The sequence below is a fragment of the Pongo pygmaeus genome, chromosome 1 (genome assembly GCF_028885625.2).
Source record: "Pongo pygmaeus isolate AG05252 chromosome 1, NHGRI_mPonPyg2-v2.0_pri, whole genome shotgun sequence".
NCBI lineage: Eukaryota > Metazoa > Chordata > Mammalia > Primates > Hominidae > Pongo > Pongo pygmaeus.
The window spans coordinates 68,365,074-68,382,743 of NC_072373.2; the positions used below are offsets into that span (position 1 = coordinate 68,365,074).

A 17,670-nucleotide genomic window follows, 5' to 3' on the forward strand; every position below is an offset into this window, starting at 1 on the left:
AACTCTTAGTCACTTGCTCAAGGGCCTCCTGGGTGAGCCTTACTCTGTCCTTCAGCCTCAAATGGCCTCCTCAGCCAGATCTGTGTTCAGGATGTCTGGTCCATGCCCCTCATCACAGAAGGCTGTCACCTGTGCAGCTGGAGGTGTGTCAGAAGCAGCCACAGGTGAATGGCTTTGTCAATGCAGTGAAACATAAGAATTAATCACCCCATTCTCTCAGGCTAAATTTCCAGACACCCAGGGGGCTCCTGCTATTTCACCATAGCCTGCAAGAAAACTGAGAGGTAGCAGCCAAGACGTGATCAAAGTACACTCAAAAGAAACAGAAGGAAGTCAGGTAACTGGCTCCCCTCAGTCTAGAAGATCAGTGGATCTCAGCCATGGCTGGACCGTAGAATCACCTGGAAAGCTTTTCAAAATTAAGAATACAGGGGTCCTATCTCCAGAAATTTGGATTTAATTTGTCTTGGCTGCAGTCTAGGTATCAGCATTTCTAGAAGTTCCCAGACTGATTCTAATGTGCAGCCAGGCTTCTAATGCTGGAGACCAAGAAAGTTAATGGTGTCCTCCAATCAGCTGAGATAACAATGATGGAAACTAGAATCCCAGAGGCGCTACAGTGGGAAATGAAAGGCACCTTAGAGTCTTAGTAACTATTCCAACACACTCATTTTACAGATGTAGATGCTGAAACCAGGAAAGGAATGAGATTTTTCTAGAACCAGGGCTAGAAACCTCTCTGTACTCTCAGCCCTACACCCTGAAAAGCTTGGAAAACTATTATCAGAATAATCAAATAAAATTCCCTGGTCTCTTAGCTCCAATTGAGAATTCTAAAAGAAAGGGATCTAAGGATCTTTTTATTTGAGCTGCTTCCTCCTCCCCAGGAGTACTCAATTTTTCTCAAAGAGCTACCTCTTAAGGCAGAGTCTGGATAGTTTGCCTTTCTTAGGGAAAGGTTGCTGAAGAGCCCAGCAACCATTCTGAGATGAGTGCTTGCCTAAGCATCCATCTATTCTCCCATCTGCTGAGATCTGCTCTTGGTTTTACACTGGGTAGAAGTCCATTGCCTACTGAGTTTTATATTATCATTTCACAAAGTTCTCCAGCAACATATTTGGGAAAGAAGAATATTAACCATTTTTCTGAGTCACTGTTTCCAATTCTCACTGGATCTCTGCTGGTTGGCTTCACCTCTATGAATACCTTTCTCTTGTCCATTCCTATTTTTTCTTACGTAAGTCCTTTCTTATTAGTCATGATCCTTATATCCAGCCTCCTATGCCCCAAACACCAAAAACATATACTTGCTAAGGATGAGGAAGCCCCAGAAGAGAAAGAAGGCACTAGAGGGAAGATGATTGAGCACAGAAAGGGTACAGAAGAAAGAAGAGAAAATGTGACAAAAGAATGCTGGCACTTGGTCAGGGGCCCTGGGTTCTAGTCTCTGCTCTGCCACTTATTGAGAGACTTGTGGCAAATCATTTAACCTCTATGGCCTTCAGTTTTCTTATGGATAAGTGTGAGTTTGATTCAAGTTTCTTTTTATTCTCCATAAATCTAATATTCTAGTATTCTGTGATGCTAATGAGGAACATGATGGGAAGGGAAACGGAGGAGAAAGAAAGAGCATACATGATTACAACTGAGAGAAGCCATTTTTGGTGAAATTATGAATGAGGAGATCCCACAATAACATTCAAAAATGGAAATCCTGGCACACCCAGGGACATCTTGAAAGGGTCTAGAGTCCATGGAAATACTTCTAAATTGTCAAGCATAAGAGCTCCATGACCAGCTGGATTGGCTAGCAGCTTCTCTAATAGAGTTAATGAAAAGCTAGAATCCTCACAATGGTGGCCTGGGGGTGAACCATTGTGGAAAAGCTGCCCTTTTCCACAAACCTACTATAAGCCTCTTCTATAGTCTTTATCAGGATATAAGAGTCTTTCTGCAGTCTCTCTATACCCCAATCCTCATTTCCTTAAAAAGCTGCATTCAGTATGTAAAATTTCAAGAGAAGGTCATGAAAGCTGCCACCTCCACACTATGACTCACACTATGGGTACCCCAGAACAGAAAGGACTGAGGGTAGACTTCTCTGAGAACTGGAAAAAAGAAAATAGACTTTCCATGCTAATATTGAAAGGGTAACTGGCATTTCCAAACCAAACACGCTCTGCAGAGAGATAAAGGAACTGTGGCAGTGGAGTTTTGGGGGGGAAAAGACAAAATAGCAAAGATCTCAGATTCCAACTCAAGCTCACATTCCAGGGACCCAGGGCAGGATGTCTCAGGTCCATTTCATGATGACCATAATGATGGGAAAGAGATAGTTGCTCTTCTTCCATCTACTGATCCTTCACTCCTTCATGAGTTAGCCTCATACCCAATGATGCTGCAGATACATGCAAGTAGTTCACAGTGTCATCCTAAAAAGATACTCTGTTAGGGAAGAGTACCTGCTGGTCTTCTGGTCTAACCCAAGGCAGCATGAAACAATGGAAAGACAGCAGCCAGTGGCACCAGTCAGACCACATCTATCTGTGACCTTAGGCTAATTATCTATAAAATGAGAATAATATCCACTTCACACGGGGTTGGATTAAATGATATACTCCTCTAGAGCACACTGTAGAGTGCCTGTCATACAATAGGCATTCATTAAAGGTTAGTTTCCTCCATCCATTCTCAGGGATGCATACTGAGGAACAGAAAGCTCTCCAGGCCTGGAGGGAGGTCCCTATAGAATGGTGGTAAAATTATATGATAAAAAGACACGAAGGTAAGAGAAAAAGAGAAATGGTAAGGCATATGATTATGCAGGTTGTTCTGCATCCAGCCTTTTTCACAGTGGAAGTATAGAAAGCTGTTAGAAGTTCTAATTTCCTAGAATCTATTCCTTTGCTTTGCTCTCCTGAGCCTGTCTACTGATGTTTGTGACAGAAATGAGCTCAGTCTTTCTCAGCCTGTACAGTCTTTCTGAGTGGGCATTTGTTACTCTTTAATCATCGCCAGGGAAAGAGGTTACCCAGAGATATAACATCATTATCCATAGAACTTCAGGTGGGGGGAGGTGGTGGGGCAGATGGTGATCTCAAAAATAAATAAATACCTCTCTATGAGAAGGGAGGGTGCTCTTGCCAAAATGCCCAGATCCTCGGATTGACATAGGCCCATATTCCTCAGACCTGCTCCCTCCTCATGTTACCACATCCACCTACTCACCCCACCTCCAGACAAGCCCACACCCTTCAACTGCTCCTCATATCAACAGACTAGAAGAACACATGCATCCTTGTGCATCCATATGGCTCAGTTATTTCACAAATACAAATTTCCATGCAAAAACAATCCAAAGTTAGCAGAAAGGAGAGGCAGTTCCTTTAACTTTTTAGGCCCACTCCTTAATTTCTTTTGAGTGCTCTGTCTGGTTTCCGGAAGCCAAGTGGTGCATCCTAATTCTCCATTCTCGTCCACACCAGTAAACATTTCCCACAGGTAAAATGCCCCTAATATCCCTAGCAGAGGACCTTCACCAAGCTCATTAGGCAAATTTCCAAGAGTCCCAAGCAATGGAGTTTTCCCCTTCCCCCCACAGCACCCTAATCCTTTCAGAAGCTTCCTCCACAGTTAATGAATTCCAATCTTTTCTCTCTTATCTGATAGAACAAACATAGAGGCCCTAAATACCCAAGAAGCCTAAGCAGATAGGAAGTAGTTAGCCAGGAGGCTGGCAACCCCCAGGAAGAAAATCTGCCCAGATGTCAAGGATCTAAAGGGGATCCTTCTACATGCCATCCATCAAGCCATCTGAAATTTTTTGCTACCATTTTTGTTCAAACAAAGACAAAATCAAGTGAGTTTGTTTAAGGTTATAGATCATTTTAAGTATCCTATCTGTTTTTATAAAAAGCTTGCTGGGAAAATTCTGCATCACTATTGCTCCTGAAGATATTTTTTCTGGTTGTAAATCCAAATGTGTCCTTAGGTACAATACTGGTATAAAATCAGTATTAGAAACATATAAAGGAAATAGGTTTTGATGTAGATATTTTAAATTTTATTTTTTAAAATGTAAACCCAATAACTTTGAGAAGGAAGAAAAAAAAGCTTGTGGAAAGACTATTTAGCTTCAGTGATTAAGAGCGCGAGCTCTGATCCAGGCCTCCAGCTCTTACTGTGTGATCTCAGGGAAATGAGTTAACCTCTCCACACCTTAATCCTTCTAACTATGAAAGACAGAAAACAAGAATGCCTATCTCTCTAGGATTGTCATGAATAATCAATGCAATAATTCATGGGCATCACTTAGCACAGTAATCTGGCACATAGTAAATGTTCAATAAGTGTTATATATTTATAAATTCTATCAACATTAACACTAACACTAATACCTAATATGTTTGCAAAGGGCTTTCATACACATTAGCCAATGCTAACCTCACAACACTTATAAGGTAGGCAAAGCAGGGAAAGTGACCTCCACCTCACATCTGAAGACACTGAGGCTCAGGGAGGTGACGAAACCAATGCAAGGTCACATAAACATTATCTGGCAGCACTCAGGTTAGAAACTTGGTAAGAGCCAGGAGGAAGTAGGACAGCATTGTTGGAAAGAGAAAACACAGCTGCAGAAGTTTAATGTTTATGTATCCGAAATTAACCATATACTAATAACCAAGATTTATTCACAGCTTACTATTTGCCAAACATTGTTCTAAGCACTTTGCATGTATCATCTCATCTGACCTTCACAAAAATCCTATGATACACCCCAGAAGCAAATTACTATCTCCATTTTACATTTGAAAAATCCAAGGCACCGCAAGGGTAAGTAGGTTGTCTGAGGCACACAGCTATGAAGTGGCAGAGGTGATACTGAGATTTGAATCCAGAGGTCATTTTTAACAACAACACCCTAATACCCTAATGCTTCCATGCAGAGACTGGTAAATCCTGAACTCTAAGGTGAAGCTTTCATCAACTGGGCATTGGACTAGATGACATCTAATGTCCCTTCAACTCCTGAGATCTAGGACACAACACTTTTATTGTCTAAGAAAGAAATAAAATATTGTCTGAGTCTCTGAAAATGATACCTAAAGTGGACTCTGGAGAAACCAAGATGCTACATCCTGCTTAAAATAGACATGAAGTAGTCATGAAAGTGTGTACTGACTTCAGTAAAGCATGTGACAAGAATATCGCACAAATATTTTTACAGACAAAATACAGAAATGTCAGTAGGCTAAAGCACAGTTCAGAATACTTGAGAAAAGCTGAACAGTCAACGCACACTGACTGATATACTGATGATAAGCAGAAAGAGGGTCCCTGATTCTAAATATATTTTTATCAGTTACTCGAATGAAAGCATTAAGTATTTGCTTATAAATCTGCAGATGACATAGCACTTAGGGTGGGGAGCTCACTCATGAAACAGCAAAGTCCATAGACAGTGTGGTATAGAAATCACTTAAACTTTGGATTCGGACCACTTGGTTCAAGCTCACCGGTGGTGACCTTGGGCAAGTGATTTAATCTTCTTTAGCCTCAGCTTCCCCATATTTAAAATGTGGATAATATACTTGTTTGAAGTAGAGCCTGAAATTTGGTAGATGCTCAATGAATGTTAGTTCCTTGTTCTCAATTGAAAAGGATCTCTACAGGATAAACCATTGGAGCAAAAGCAAGGAGATAAAATGTACTTGATATAAACACAGAGTCCTGAATCTAGATTCAAAAATTAAACTGAATGAGAACAGAGTGAGAGAAAACTAACTCTGTCATCAATTCATATAAAAAAAAAAGATTCAGAGATTTTAGCTGACTACCTCAAGTCAGAAACAGAATGCCACTTCTTTAAAAAAAAAAAAAACACTTTAAAAAGTATTTTAATTCAAACTAATGTGTTAAATGCTGATGTTAATAAGCATTGCCTTATTACCTGGTAATTAGATAACAGTCCCCCTCCCTTGCAGGGATTTTAAACCAATACTAAAATTATGTGGTATGTGTTACAACAAAGTAAAAAATAAAGCACCCTATGAGAGCCCAAAGAAGGAAGCTGGTCTTATTCGGCCAAGAGAAATCAAGGAAGGCTTCACAGAGGAAGTGACCTCTGAGTACAATCTTAAAGCCAGACTCATTCCAGGTGGAAGAGCAGCAAGTGCAAAGGCATGGAGGCCTGGAAGAGGATGGTGCCTTCAGGGATCAGCAGCCACTGAAGCAGCTGGAGAGACAGTGATTACAGTGGTCAAGGAAAGCTGGGGCAATGTGCAGAGTGGCTCATGAGAAGCCCTGCATACCAAGCCAAGGAGACCCTGCCCAGTTACAAAGCTAACTAATGACAGAACGAAAGGGGAGCTTAAGCTTTCTGACTCATCATGTATTCCCTCTGCCTGTGCCATCCTGTATGGTAGCCACTAGCCATATGTGGCTATTTAAACTTAACTAAAATTAAGTCAGTAAAATTTAAAATTTAGTTCTCAGTCACATTAGCCACATATCAAGTCCTTAAGGGCCACATGTGCCAAGAGCCATGTCTATCATCACCAAAAGTCCACCAACAGTGCTGTTCAATGCCATAGGATTGTCAAGTGAAAGGAAGTAGACTGAGTCTATATTGTTTTACAAAACAGAAAACAGGAAGGGAAAGAACAGATGGAAGCTATAAGGAGGAATATTTCCACTTCCTATATCTTAAGTTTTTTAATAACAGAAGAGCACCCTATCACTGGAAGTATTCCAGCTTGACAGTCGTCTTTCACAGTGATGTAGAAAGTTTCTGCATTGAATTCATGCCCTTTGGTTAGAATGTTTGTGTTCTTTCATAGCAGCCTGGTTGACGGCCCAGTGCAACCGTATCTCTCTAGCTCCTTCATATAAAGTTCCTGTTATACTTGCTCATAAAGGCTTTGATATTTGGTTGAGAATCACTACTCCTGATAGCCCAGCATCCCAACATCCCAAATTGTGGGAATTTTTTAACATGATAGATGTTTTTAAATTGTGATTCATAGACCTCTAAAATTGAATGCAAAATTGTATGTGTATTTTTCAGGAGAGACATAGCATCAACCAGATGTCAGTAGGATTTGTGATCCCAATATAGAAAGCAAATGAACAAATACTGTACTAGAGGGACTTAATAGTCCCAACACTCCAAAAAGAGTCATCTAGATGCCATCTAGACACTTACTGAGGTCATCCAGACACTTACTCAGGTCACTACTCAGACATTTATTCAGGTCATACTCTGAAGTTCCACAGAGTTTCAAACTGACCCTGAAGAACCTAAAGACCATCACCCTACAACTGAATCATTTTAGAGCTCAACATCTCCTGACCTTCAGGAAGGAGGGAACTGGGAGTAAAAAAAGAGCGGGAAAATAAGCCTAAGGCACAAAAGTTGGATAACTCAGAGTCAAGTTGTGGAAGGTATCATCTGAAAACCTCTTGCTGAGATGCTTATTGAAAGCTCTCTTGGAAATCTTGGTAGTTCATTTTCAGTGTTAGCCTACAGAAACAAACACACCCAGTTAGATGTAATACCAGCTTACCAGCTGGGGAACTTGCCCAGTAAATCTAAAGCCTGCTGAGCTATTAGTCCATTTTTGAAATAATGACTTTGTTCTAAATATCACCTGATACATGACAATTGCACCAGGATTCACCTCCAGCTCCTATAATATTTCTAGAACTAAAAGGTCTGATTTCTAGAACAACATACCAATTCCTCTGTCATCTGGTATAGCTGGAGAAGAACACTGTGGTTAATTTAAAAAAAAAAGTGGTAATGAGCTACTTATATAATCAATATGAGTTATAAATCACACAAAGCTCAAAATACAATGAAGTGCACACACCATTGGAACTGTGTTGAATATAATGCAATGAATGCTCTTCAGAAAGCACTCCAACGTTCTGTGGTACCTAGGGGGTCACCATTACAAATCTCAATTGTCATTATACTATATGCCAATTAATAAAGAGTTCCATGTAACAAAATGCCAGATAACAAATACCCTGGTTTTTTTTTTTTTTTACAGTGAGAAAGCCTGCATCAAGTAATATAGAAACTGAAAGAATCCTGAGGAAAATTATGAAGTAGCTAAATCTTGTCTTTTTCAGCCTCCCAATTCCCATGTGATGATCCTTCACTCCCCTCCCAGCCATCCACTGCCCTCACACCACCTCCTGGCAACCTCCTGTCCCCTCCCTGGGGCTACACCTGGTCTTACAGGTCCTGGTCAGGGTAATACGAGGCACTTTGTTGATGCTTGTTAACTCAATAGTAGCCAATTTGGGTATAAATCATCCAACAAAAGTTTACTGAATGCTCACCATGTGCCAGCATGTGCTAGGTGCTGGAATTAAATGGGTGCATGTCCCTTCTCAGAAAAGCCTGCTCTCAGTGATAAGTCCTGAAAGAACAAGATAAACTAACTCAAAGTTGATAATGACATATATTTCGCTTAATATGTCCCTGGTCTCAAGGTCATCAGCATTTTGTTAGAGAAGTCTCAAAGCCTCCTCACTATCCAAACCCAAAACATAAGCTGTTGTTAGCAGCAGGGCTTTAGCTGGTAAATGAGAGAGATTTGGGATGAGGAAATGCATCAGCAATTTGTAAGACTGGCCTTCTAGAAAGGCATTGCCAGGCAGATAACAAAACCATGTACAGCAATGGTTCTCAAAGCATGATGTCCAAGACCAGCAGCATGAATATCACCTGGGAACTTGTGACCAACAAAAATTCTCCAGCCCTACTTCAGAACTACTGAACCAGAAACTCTGGAAGTGGGGGGTAGTAATCTGTATTTTAACAAGCCCTCCAGGTGATTCTGAGACACAGGTTGACAGCCAGCAGTGTAGATGAAACGGGCAGACCGCCTATGTCTGACATCAACACAAAGGAAATAAATGAGGAATCAGCCTTGATGTTGATGGAAATCACCTGCTGAAAGGAATGGTCGCTGATAGAAAAGCAGCAAAACAGTTCCCAGGAGAACACAGCTGGAAATTTCCAGGACGTTAGTGAGTGACTGTTGAAAATCCATTTCATGCTTTTTGGCTCTGACCAGTCCCATGAGACAATGGTGTGGAAATTGAGAAAGAGGCACAGAAAGTTTGAAAAACTTCCAACCTACAGCTAAGCTGAAGGCTAAGAAAGACTCGAGAATATTAATTTTCCTTCTAGTGCTGGTTTTCAGAGCCTCCGCTCTGGATCCAGAAGGCCACGCACGATGTCCTGCATCTCAGCAATGATGCCATAGACTGAGTATCATCAAGTCTCCACCCATGATCTACGCCAGAACATTTCTTCCTTTCCCCTCTAGCCTGCTACCTACCATCCAGCTACATCCTTTTTAATCCCTCCCCCAAAGGGAAGAAAGATGACACCCCCCCTTTAATGACACAAGTCTTTGGAAAGCTCAGGCATATATCTGAAAGAGGCTTTCCAAATTCTCCAGAGATGAAGAGAACCGATGCAGCCCAAATACAGCAAAAATGCAGCAAAAGACAAAATGCAGCACACACACAAAAATATAGCCTCAAAATTATGCAGAGTTGCAACAGTGATTCGAATCAACCACCCACAGGCAAAAAAAAAAAAAAAAAAAAAAACACGCTTGGCACAGGTACCAGGCAGGGCCTCTCTCTGAAGCCTCACGTGGCTGGAGCGTGGCTGGAGCCTAACTGGACATAGCATTCCCAAGCCCCACCCACCTGCTTCTGGGATTAACTACTGCTTTACAAATGGGTCTGTTTGAGGCTCCTTTTTTTTTTTTTAATAAGTAAGAGGATTAAGGGTGGAACTATCTAGTCCTACAAATTTGGAGCTCAAAATACAATAAAGGAAGCTCCTAAGAAGTACCCACTGCTCTGGGAGGCAGCAGGGAGGATGTCTTGGATAACTGACACATTTTAAAGTCATTCATTGCTGTTCCCCTTAATCTGGCCCATCTTCACCTTATAAGAACACATCTTTTAGCTGCTCCCTGCTTTCCAGAGATGAGGACACTGGGGCTCATCAAGCTTTATAAGGAAACATATTTGGGGTGCTCAGTGAGCAAAGATACACCATAAACATCTCCCTGCAATAATCTTAACACTAAGAAACCACGAGGTTGGGGGAGTCTAAAAACTTTGTGCTATACCTTCTGTCCTTAATTAAGATTGATGCTGGAAACATGACTGATGGGTGAACCCACACGTGCATCCTCTCTGTGCATGTTTAGAAGGCTTGGGAAAAGTAACATCGATCCAAGCCCCTCATGTTTCTATCCCTCTGTGGAAGGGACTGCTTTAGAAGCCACATCGTGGTGGTGGTAGTGGTGGTGGAGTGTTAGACACTAATTTCCATGCCTGGTCCCCATAACTACCCCTGCTCCTTGTAATTCCTATAAAAATTCACACTGGAATTTGAAAAGAAATGGTTACAGAGGACTGTTCCTTAGCTTAGTGGTTCAGCATTTATCAGTGTGAAAACCCAAGATGATGACAGGATTCAGAGTGACACGTACCTTCCACTTAACCACGGTCTCTGAGTAGAAAAGGCTAGTAGTTGCATATTTTGGGGGCACTCAAATGTAACAGGGCTGGGTAGGAGGCAGTCATTATAAAAATGACAAGAAAAAGCAGGTTACAAGATTTCTCCCCAGCTTCCTTTCTGTTGTGTGACAGTCCCACTGCAGAAAACAAAGGTCTTAGAGAAAAAGTAGATTCCTGAAGTTGGTCCTCTGTGAGAGACCTTAATAATCCTATCCAAGAGGAAGACAAATAACCTTCCTTTTCTGAAAATCCTAGGAAAAACCCACACATATAATGAATTATTCACAAAGTCTGAACCTAAAAATGAGAGAGGGAGAAATATAGAAAGATGAAAAGACGGGCAGAAAGAAAAAGTAAAGACCTGGTCTCTCTCTCTCTCTCTCTCTCTCTCTCTCTGAATAAAAGGATATTAATTAGAGTTGCATTTAGGTTTCCTCTTTTATGTCTTTGTGGTCAGTGATAAGCAAAATAAGATCAGCAGAGTCACCATTGATGGACTGGATTGCACATCTGGGCTTTGGTGTCTGGTGAGCTGTAGCTTTCCAGGCAGCCCTGTGCATGACATAAGGGAGGTGGCTGACCTGCTCATCAAACACATGGAGTCAAGGGTTTGCAAGAGTTCTGAGAGCTTAGCAAAGCTTCACTCGGTTTTATTTTCACTAAGAACATGAAGATTGAAAGAAATCAGATGTTCCTATAAAGAAGGGGGAAAGCAGCAGAGTTTGAGGGGGAAAAACACCTACATTTTGTACAGCAGTACTATAAAGAGATAAGTAATTTTGGATGGAGCTAATAATTTCAGAGTCTGGATGTTTCAGAAGAAGAAAAAAACAGGCCTGTTCTTATTACTTTCCTCTTCCTCCTTTAATTCATAGCATGCACTGTGCCTATTGCAGAAAAAGCAAGTGGAGGGAAGTGGAGAAATAATGACATGCAAACCAACAGACAAAACTATCACATTGAGGATATTTTTGTCTCTATCCTCAAGTCATTTCATTTCTGTCAAATTCCTTCACTCCAACTCATTTTCCAGGCTGCATCCCAATTACAAATGGTCCCCACAACAAGTCATGGCCTGGTTTCCAGATGAAACATTACCCACACTTCATATCAAAAGCAAAGCCAACAGGCAATTCAGAGATTGTCCTGGGATGCTCAGAAAATGAAGAACTTTCTCCTACAGCTCCAGTACCGGCTGCAGTCACTATCTGTTTCACCATCTGCATCCATGCACAGGTACACAGAAGGTATGAAGCCTTTCTGCATTATCTGATCATAGGATATAATTACAGACTTCATCCTTGTTAGCTGCCATCACCTTCCCTAATCAAGGCATCTTGACTCATGATTCACTAGAGTTACATCAAACCTGAAATTCTTACCAGGACCTCAGTCTACTATCCTGCAATGTGCTGTAAATTTATAGGCAACAAAAGCAGAAGAAAAGAAGATACCAAAATGGGAGATTTAAGAACTAAAACTTTTGGTAATCCTTACCAAAATCCTCCAAAATAAATAGACATTTTACAATGGGAGATTCACAATAATAAAGCATACAACCTCTCATCCATAGCCAGAGTGCTTTGGGGATACAATGAAATTCTCTACAATAAGAAATCATGGATTAATGTCCACAGGTTCATTGTGATGAGCTTCATTATTTCAGGGCTGCAAACATATTTGACCTTCCTACTGTAAGCCATATTCATTTCCACACGAAACATGTGCTCCCCTGCTGAGACAACCAAGGTGATGGAGGTGTGGGGGGAATATCCTATTGCCCAACTCTGGCATAGAGTCTCCAAGCCAGACACACTACTTCTTCCCTTCACACCCGTGACCTGGAAAAGTTCAAACAAGCATGGGGCATCCTGCAAACCACATGAGAGATGCTGTATGCCCACAGGGTAACTGGCCCTGGGCATGAAACAGTGAGAACTGGTAAGCGTGAGGCACAGTGAACATGGGAGGGCACTCAGAACAGCCAACTGCCAGAGAAGATCTATTAGATGAGCAAAAAAGAAAACGAGGAATTGTATAGAATGTAACATCACATTTTAAATCACATTAGCATTTTTTAAAAGAGTATGGTATCCACTGCAGAGGAAAGTGCCATAAGAAAATAAAATTATCTCCCTATGCAGATGTAGCTTCCAAGAAAAATGAAACACATTCAGAGTAGGCTGTTGACTTGCCACCATCTTTCATGCCAAATCTGGGTTATCTTGAGCATTTCTTCCCATAAGAACTAGACCTCCCGTATTAATAACTGGATAAGATTACCCTCCCCCTCCAAGTCAGGGTGATCCTAGAAGCATAAATTAAACCATTCCTTTTACTTAACCAATCTTTTCAGACAAACATGATTAAAGACCAGTAATGCGCAGCATGATGAGACCACTAATGTGGCACATAGAAGTGTACATTATCCCCCTCGTCCTACAGTGACTTTCTGCAGCCAATGAAAGTGTAAGTCGCAAAATGTGTCGTAACACAAACAAAATCCTCAAGCATGCTAAATGTGCATATGTCAATATGAAAGCAGCTCTTGACATGTTTTCTGAACAACTGAACAACCTTTCTTAAAAAAAAAAAAAATCTGGCACTTACAAAGAGCAAAGGAGTATTTCCTAAACTTTAATGAGCATATTAATCACATAGGGATCTTATTACAATGCAGATTCTGATTCAGCAGGATTGAAGTGGGGCCCAGGATTCTGAATTTTTAGCAAGCTCCCAGGTGATGTGGATGCAGCTCCTTGCTCTCTTTGAGAGGCAAGAATCTAGAGGACTTCACCTGAACTAAGACCCCTCCCCACTTCCGGCATGCTGAAATTTCTGAAAGACGCCATTAATAATAACAACTAGTGATTACTGGGTAATTAGATAATGTTTTAGGCACGTGATATATATTAACTCATTTAATTCTCCCAGTATTATTATTATTATCCTCATTTAACAGGTAAGAAGACTGAGTCACAGAGTAATGAAGTAACTTTTCAAGGTCACAAAACTGGTGAAGGAACTAGGATTTGAACCCAGGCAGCCTATCTCCAAAGCTTTATGGGCAACCACTACCCAGACTGACTCCCAGTAAGACAAAGCAAGATATTTGGGAAGTTGTTTGTTTAGAAAGGAAAGGAAGGTGAGACTAGGAATTTAGGTGGGTTTCCCACGGAAGCCCAGTGTTTCCACGTGGTCACCACCAGAGGGAATATATTAGTCAATTATATTGTACATGGTGTATTTTATATTTCCCAACAGGGCTCCACTAAACACCTTAGCAGATGTTCCCTGAACACTGTTACCACAGCCTACATGCTGTAGAACCACTGTGAAATTTCCAACTATGCAGACAGAAGAGACCATTGGGACAGGGCTCGGGGCCAAGGCACTGAGCATGATGCTGAAATCAACTCCCTCGAGAGTCTCCCGTTTGACTCTCTTTGGTCCATTTTTGGCCAAAGACAAGGAAAGGGAGGAGTAAGACTCACAGCCGCACCTTGCACGCTCGCAACGCCTGGTGGAAAGGCGGTGACTTTGCAGCGGAAGAGAAAACGTGAAAAAAGGTGACCGCGTGGTGTAGGAAACGTGCCTGGTTTCTCAGCCCCGAGGCTGGGCCCGGCCAGAAGTACCCGAGGTGCTGAACCCGGGTAACTGGGGAGCCCCCGGCCGCCGGTAGTTTCAGCGGCGCTGTCCGAGGTGCCAACGATGGCTGCTGGCACACTTTGCCACCCGCGGGGCGGGTTGAGCGGCTTTGTCTACCGCAAAGAAACGGGAGGGCGCCTGTCTGAATAAACACGCCCCTAAGAGAGGGGCACAGCAAGGCAGCACCTGGTGGATGGGAAGATTTAGAGAACTGTAGAAGCCGAGTGAGAAAGGAGGGCCCAGCTGGGAAATCCGTAGACTGCCTAGAGGAATATTTGCAGCCGCAGCACACAACAAAATGAGATCTGTCCGCTTTGTGCAGCGCACCGACAGGCGTGACTGCAGGGACCCGACCCCTCCCCCGCCCGAAACCTCCACCCTAGCTAGATACGTTCAACTCAGGCAATGGATGGCCCAGGATCACTCTGTGGGAGTGGAGCAGGGGAGCGGGATGCAGAGAGGAGGAGAGAGGGAGAAGCCCAGCCGGGGTGGCTGTGGGAGGATGCGAACAGCAGCAGGAAGAATATCTGCTTAGAGATGCTCCTTCGTTTCTAATGAGGGGTGCTGCCTAGAAGCACCACGCGCCAGCCAATCACCGAGCTGCTGAGGCAGGGAACTAGAGAAGAAGAAGGGGAAGGCCAGAGACTGGGGTTGGGGGAGTAGGGAGATGCCCAGGCCCTGGGAGAAATGAGCCGCATGTCTGGCTAATACTAGAGACCCAAGGCAGCTCCAGCTGCCCCACTGCTGTACACCTGGACGGTGGGGGTGGGAAAGAGGGAGAATAGGGGAGAAAAGAAGGGGCCTCCTTTGCAGGTGCATCCCTCCCAAATCCCCCTCCCAAAGTCCCATGTCTCCAACCCCATCCCCATATTTAGCGCCAGACCACTAGCTTGCCTCCTACTAATCCCCTTCACTGCCTCACCACCCCCAATTCCTAATGGCCTTGCCAGGCGTCCAATCCTTAGTGAAGAACAAGGCAATGAGCTGCCTAATCAGCAGCCTGCATTTGGTGCACTTGATTAAACCTGCAAAGAAGCTCCTTCCATGCCTGTTCACCCTGACACCACCACCATCAGAGATGGCCCCCACCAGTGCTTTGGGGAGAGCAGTTCCTCTGGAGCTAGGGAGAGAGAGACTACATGCACACCTCTAGCCTCAGCGGATGAATTCAGGCCGAGCGGATCCACCTGGATCCTGGATACTGGGAGAGCAATCAGCTGGGTCAAGCACTAAGAAGCAAGAGTACCCAACCAAGGACCAAGGAAAGGACGAGCCTGATGAGCTGTTCTTGGCTGAGAGAAGAACTCCAAGTTTGAGCTGTTTGGGCTGTGGCAACAGAGATCACCTCCCCTGACAGACACTCATTCATGCCACTTTCAGTGAAACTTAAACTTAACTCCCTAGAGTTAGCTGAGTCCCCAGCCAAAAGCCTGTTTTATTTATTCATTTGTCTATCTGTACACAGGGTTTTGGCCCTGGGAACTTCTGAACTGATAAATCCCATCATGGAGCCTTGACTTCCCTACAGGAAGACAGTGCGGTGTCTCCTGGCTGGTGGGGATACGGGCAGAGTGGCTGGCTTAAAGAAAGGAAAATGAGAATTGATTATGAAAGGAAGCATTGGGGCAACCCAATCTATGTAGAGGGCGGCATGTGAAGGGAGTAGGGGTGGGGAGGGGGCTGGGAATCAGACAAAGCCCAGCCCAGAAAGGGACGCACCCAGGGACACTAGAGATTTCCACATAGGAAAAATAAAAAACCAAAAGTCTTACCTTGAAAAACACTAGTGCCCAAACGGGTCTCCACGGCACCAAGCTTGCCCCTTAGATGCACCGAAGAGTGTGCTTCAGCAAAGGGGCAAATTGGCACCAGGAAGGGGTGGGGGATACATTCCATGCTAGGTACCCCACTTCACCCGAAGAAATGCAAAGGGGGAGAGGGAGTTATGGTGGGCAAGAAAGGATATGGCCAATCGATGAGCTTCTTGGCATATTTCCTGACAATGTTATCTTCTCCGAAGATGAACAGGGATCTGTTGACGGTGAAACAGTTCTGCCGGACGGGAATGGGGTTGTACAAAGCCATAGTCCGCGCCCTCTGCGCTTTCGTCTGCTTGTAGGCGGCCGCCTGCCCCGAGGCCGGCACGGGGGTTCCTTGCCGGTTCCTGCTCTGGTCCGAGTCTCCATCGCCGGACCCCGGCCTGGCGACCACCGCCTCCCCGAAGCGAGCCATCCTGAGGTTTAAACAGACAGAAGACACACAAAGGTGATCGCGGCCGAACACCCGCACACAGCAACAAGCAGAAAGACACACGGAGACTCAGAGCCGCATCCAGACAAGCACGGGGATCACCGCCTCTGGGGAGCTCCGCGAGCTCTTCGGAGAGGCAGCAGCAGCAGCCCGCCGCTGTGAACTGTTGAATCTAAATGCAACCTCTGCGAAGCTCCATTCCTCAAGAAGGAAAAAAAAAAAAGAAAGAAAGAAAGAAAAAAAAACGGGTGGTAGGGCTTGGGGGTGCTCAGTTTCTGGAGGAAAATATTTTTTTCAAAATGCCAGTGTGTGGTGGTGTTCAGGGACCAGAGAGGAGAGGGGTGGAGTAGGCTGCTCTTCAAACATAGCTCCTCTTCTGGCAGACGCACCACCTAGTTCAGGGAGAGAGGCAGGCACCGGCCCGCTAGGTAACAGTTTGGTGATTTATTGGTTGGGGGAAGGGGTGGGAAGGAGAGGAAAATGAAAACAAAAGAACTTAAAAAAAAATAATAAACAAAGACGAGGACGGGGTTACGATGACATGCTTTATAACGCCAGCCCCCGCAAGTCCATCTAAGAAATTCCACCGCGAAGACTTGGGTCTTTATATCTGCCAGCAGAGACGCATCCAAAGGTTGGAGAAAGAGGGAGGGAGGTGGGGAGAGCGATATTGAGGTTCCTGCGTAAACCGCAATGCCCAAAATCTCAAAATAAGAAGTCGATCCAAGCGAAAAGGGACAAATGACTTCAAAGCTCCTGCGCTTGGGCTAGAAGTTGAGCAGCATCCAGAGAGCAGCGAAGCCTGAGTGCCAGCATCCGCCCGGAGCGCTCGCCACCGCCGCCTCCCCGGATCAGCATGCAACAGCGATCCGCGGCTGCGCCGCCGAGAGGGCGGGAGCGCGAGCGGGCAGGCGGCGAGCACCGGCGGGCGAGGAACAGGTTGCAGCCGAGCCTCGCGGCGGCCTGGCACCACACTTGTCCACAGACCGAACTTCCTCACTAACGGCTCGGTCTTCCTCTTCCACCCAGGCAGCTCCCTCGGCGGAGCACTGGAGAAGATGCGGAAAGAGAAGGGGGAGGCGAGGCAGGGGACAGCGAGCGGAGCGCAGAGGCGCAGCGAGGCGCGCAAGAGCGCTGGGAGAAGCGGGGGAGGAGCTGGCCAGGCGGGAGGGGCGGGGACGCAGCCGGAAGGCTGGAGGTTCCTGGGAGGTG

At 44.3% G+C, this 17,670-nt stretch overlaps 1 protein-coding gene across 1 annotated transcript in view; it reads right to left on the reverse strand.

Moving 5' to 3' along the window:
* Positions 1 to 17,301, reverse strand: part of LOC129044592 (voltage-dependent R-type calcium channel subunit alpha-1E) — a 334,968-nt gene extending 317,667 nt beyond the window's left edge. Inside the window, exon 1 of the mRNA XM_063648347.1 lies at positions 16,175 to 17,301. Within this exon, the coding sequence (XP_063504417.1) occupies positions 16,175 to 16,440 (266 nt within the window). The 5' untranslated portion in view covers positions 16,441 to 17,301. The remainder of the gene's footprint in view (positions 1 to 16,174) is intronic.
* Between the last annotated feature and the right edge of the window lie 369 nt (positions 17,302 to 17,670).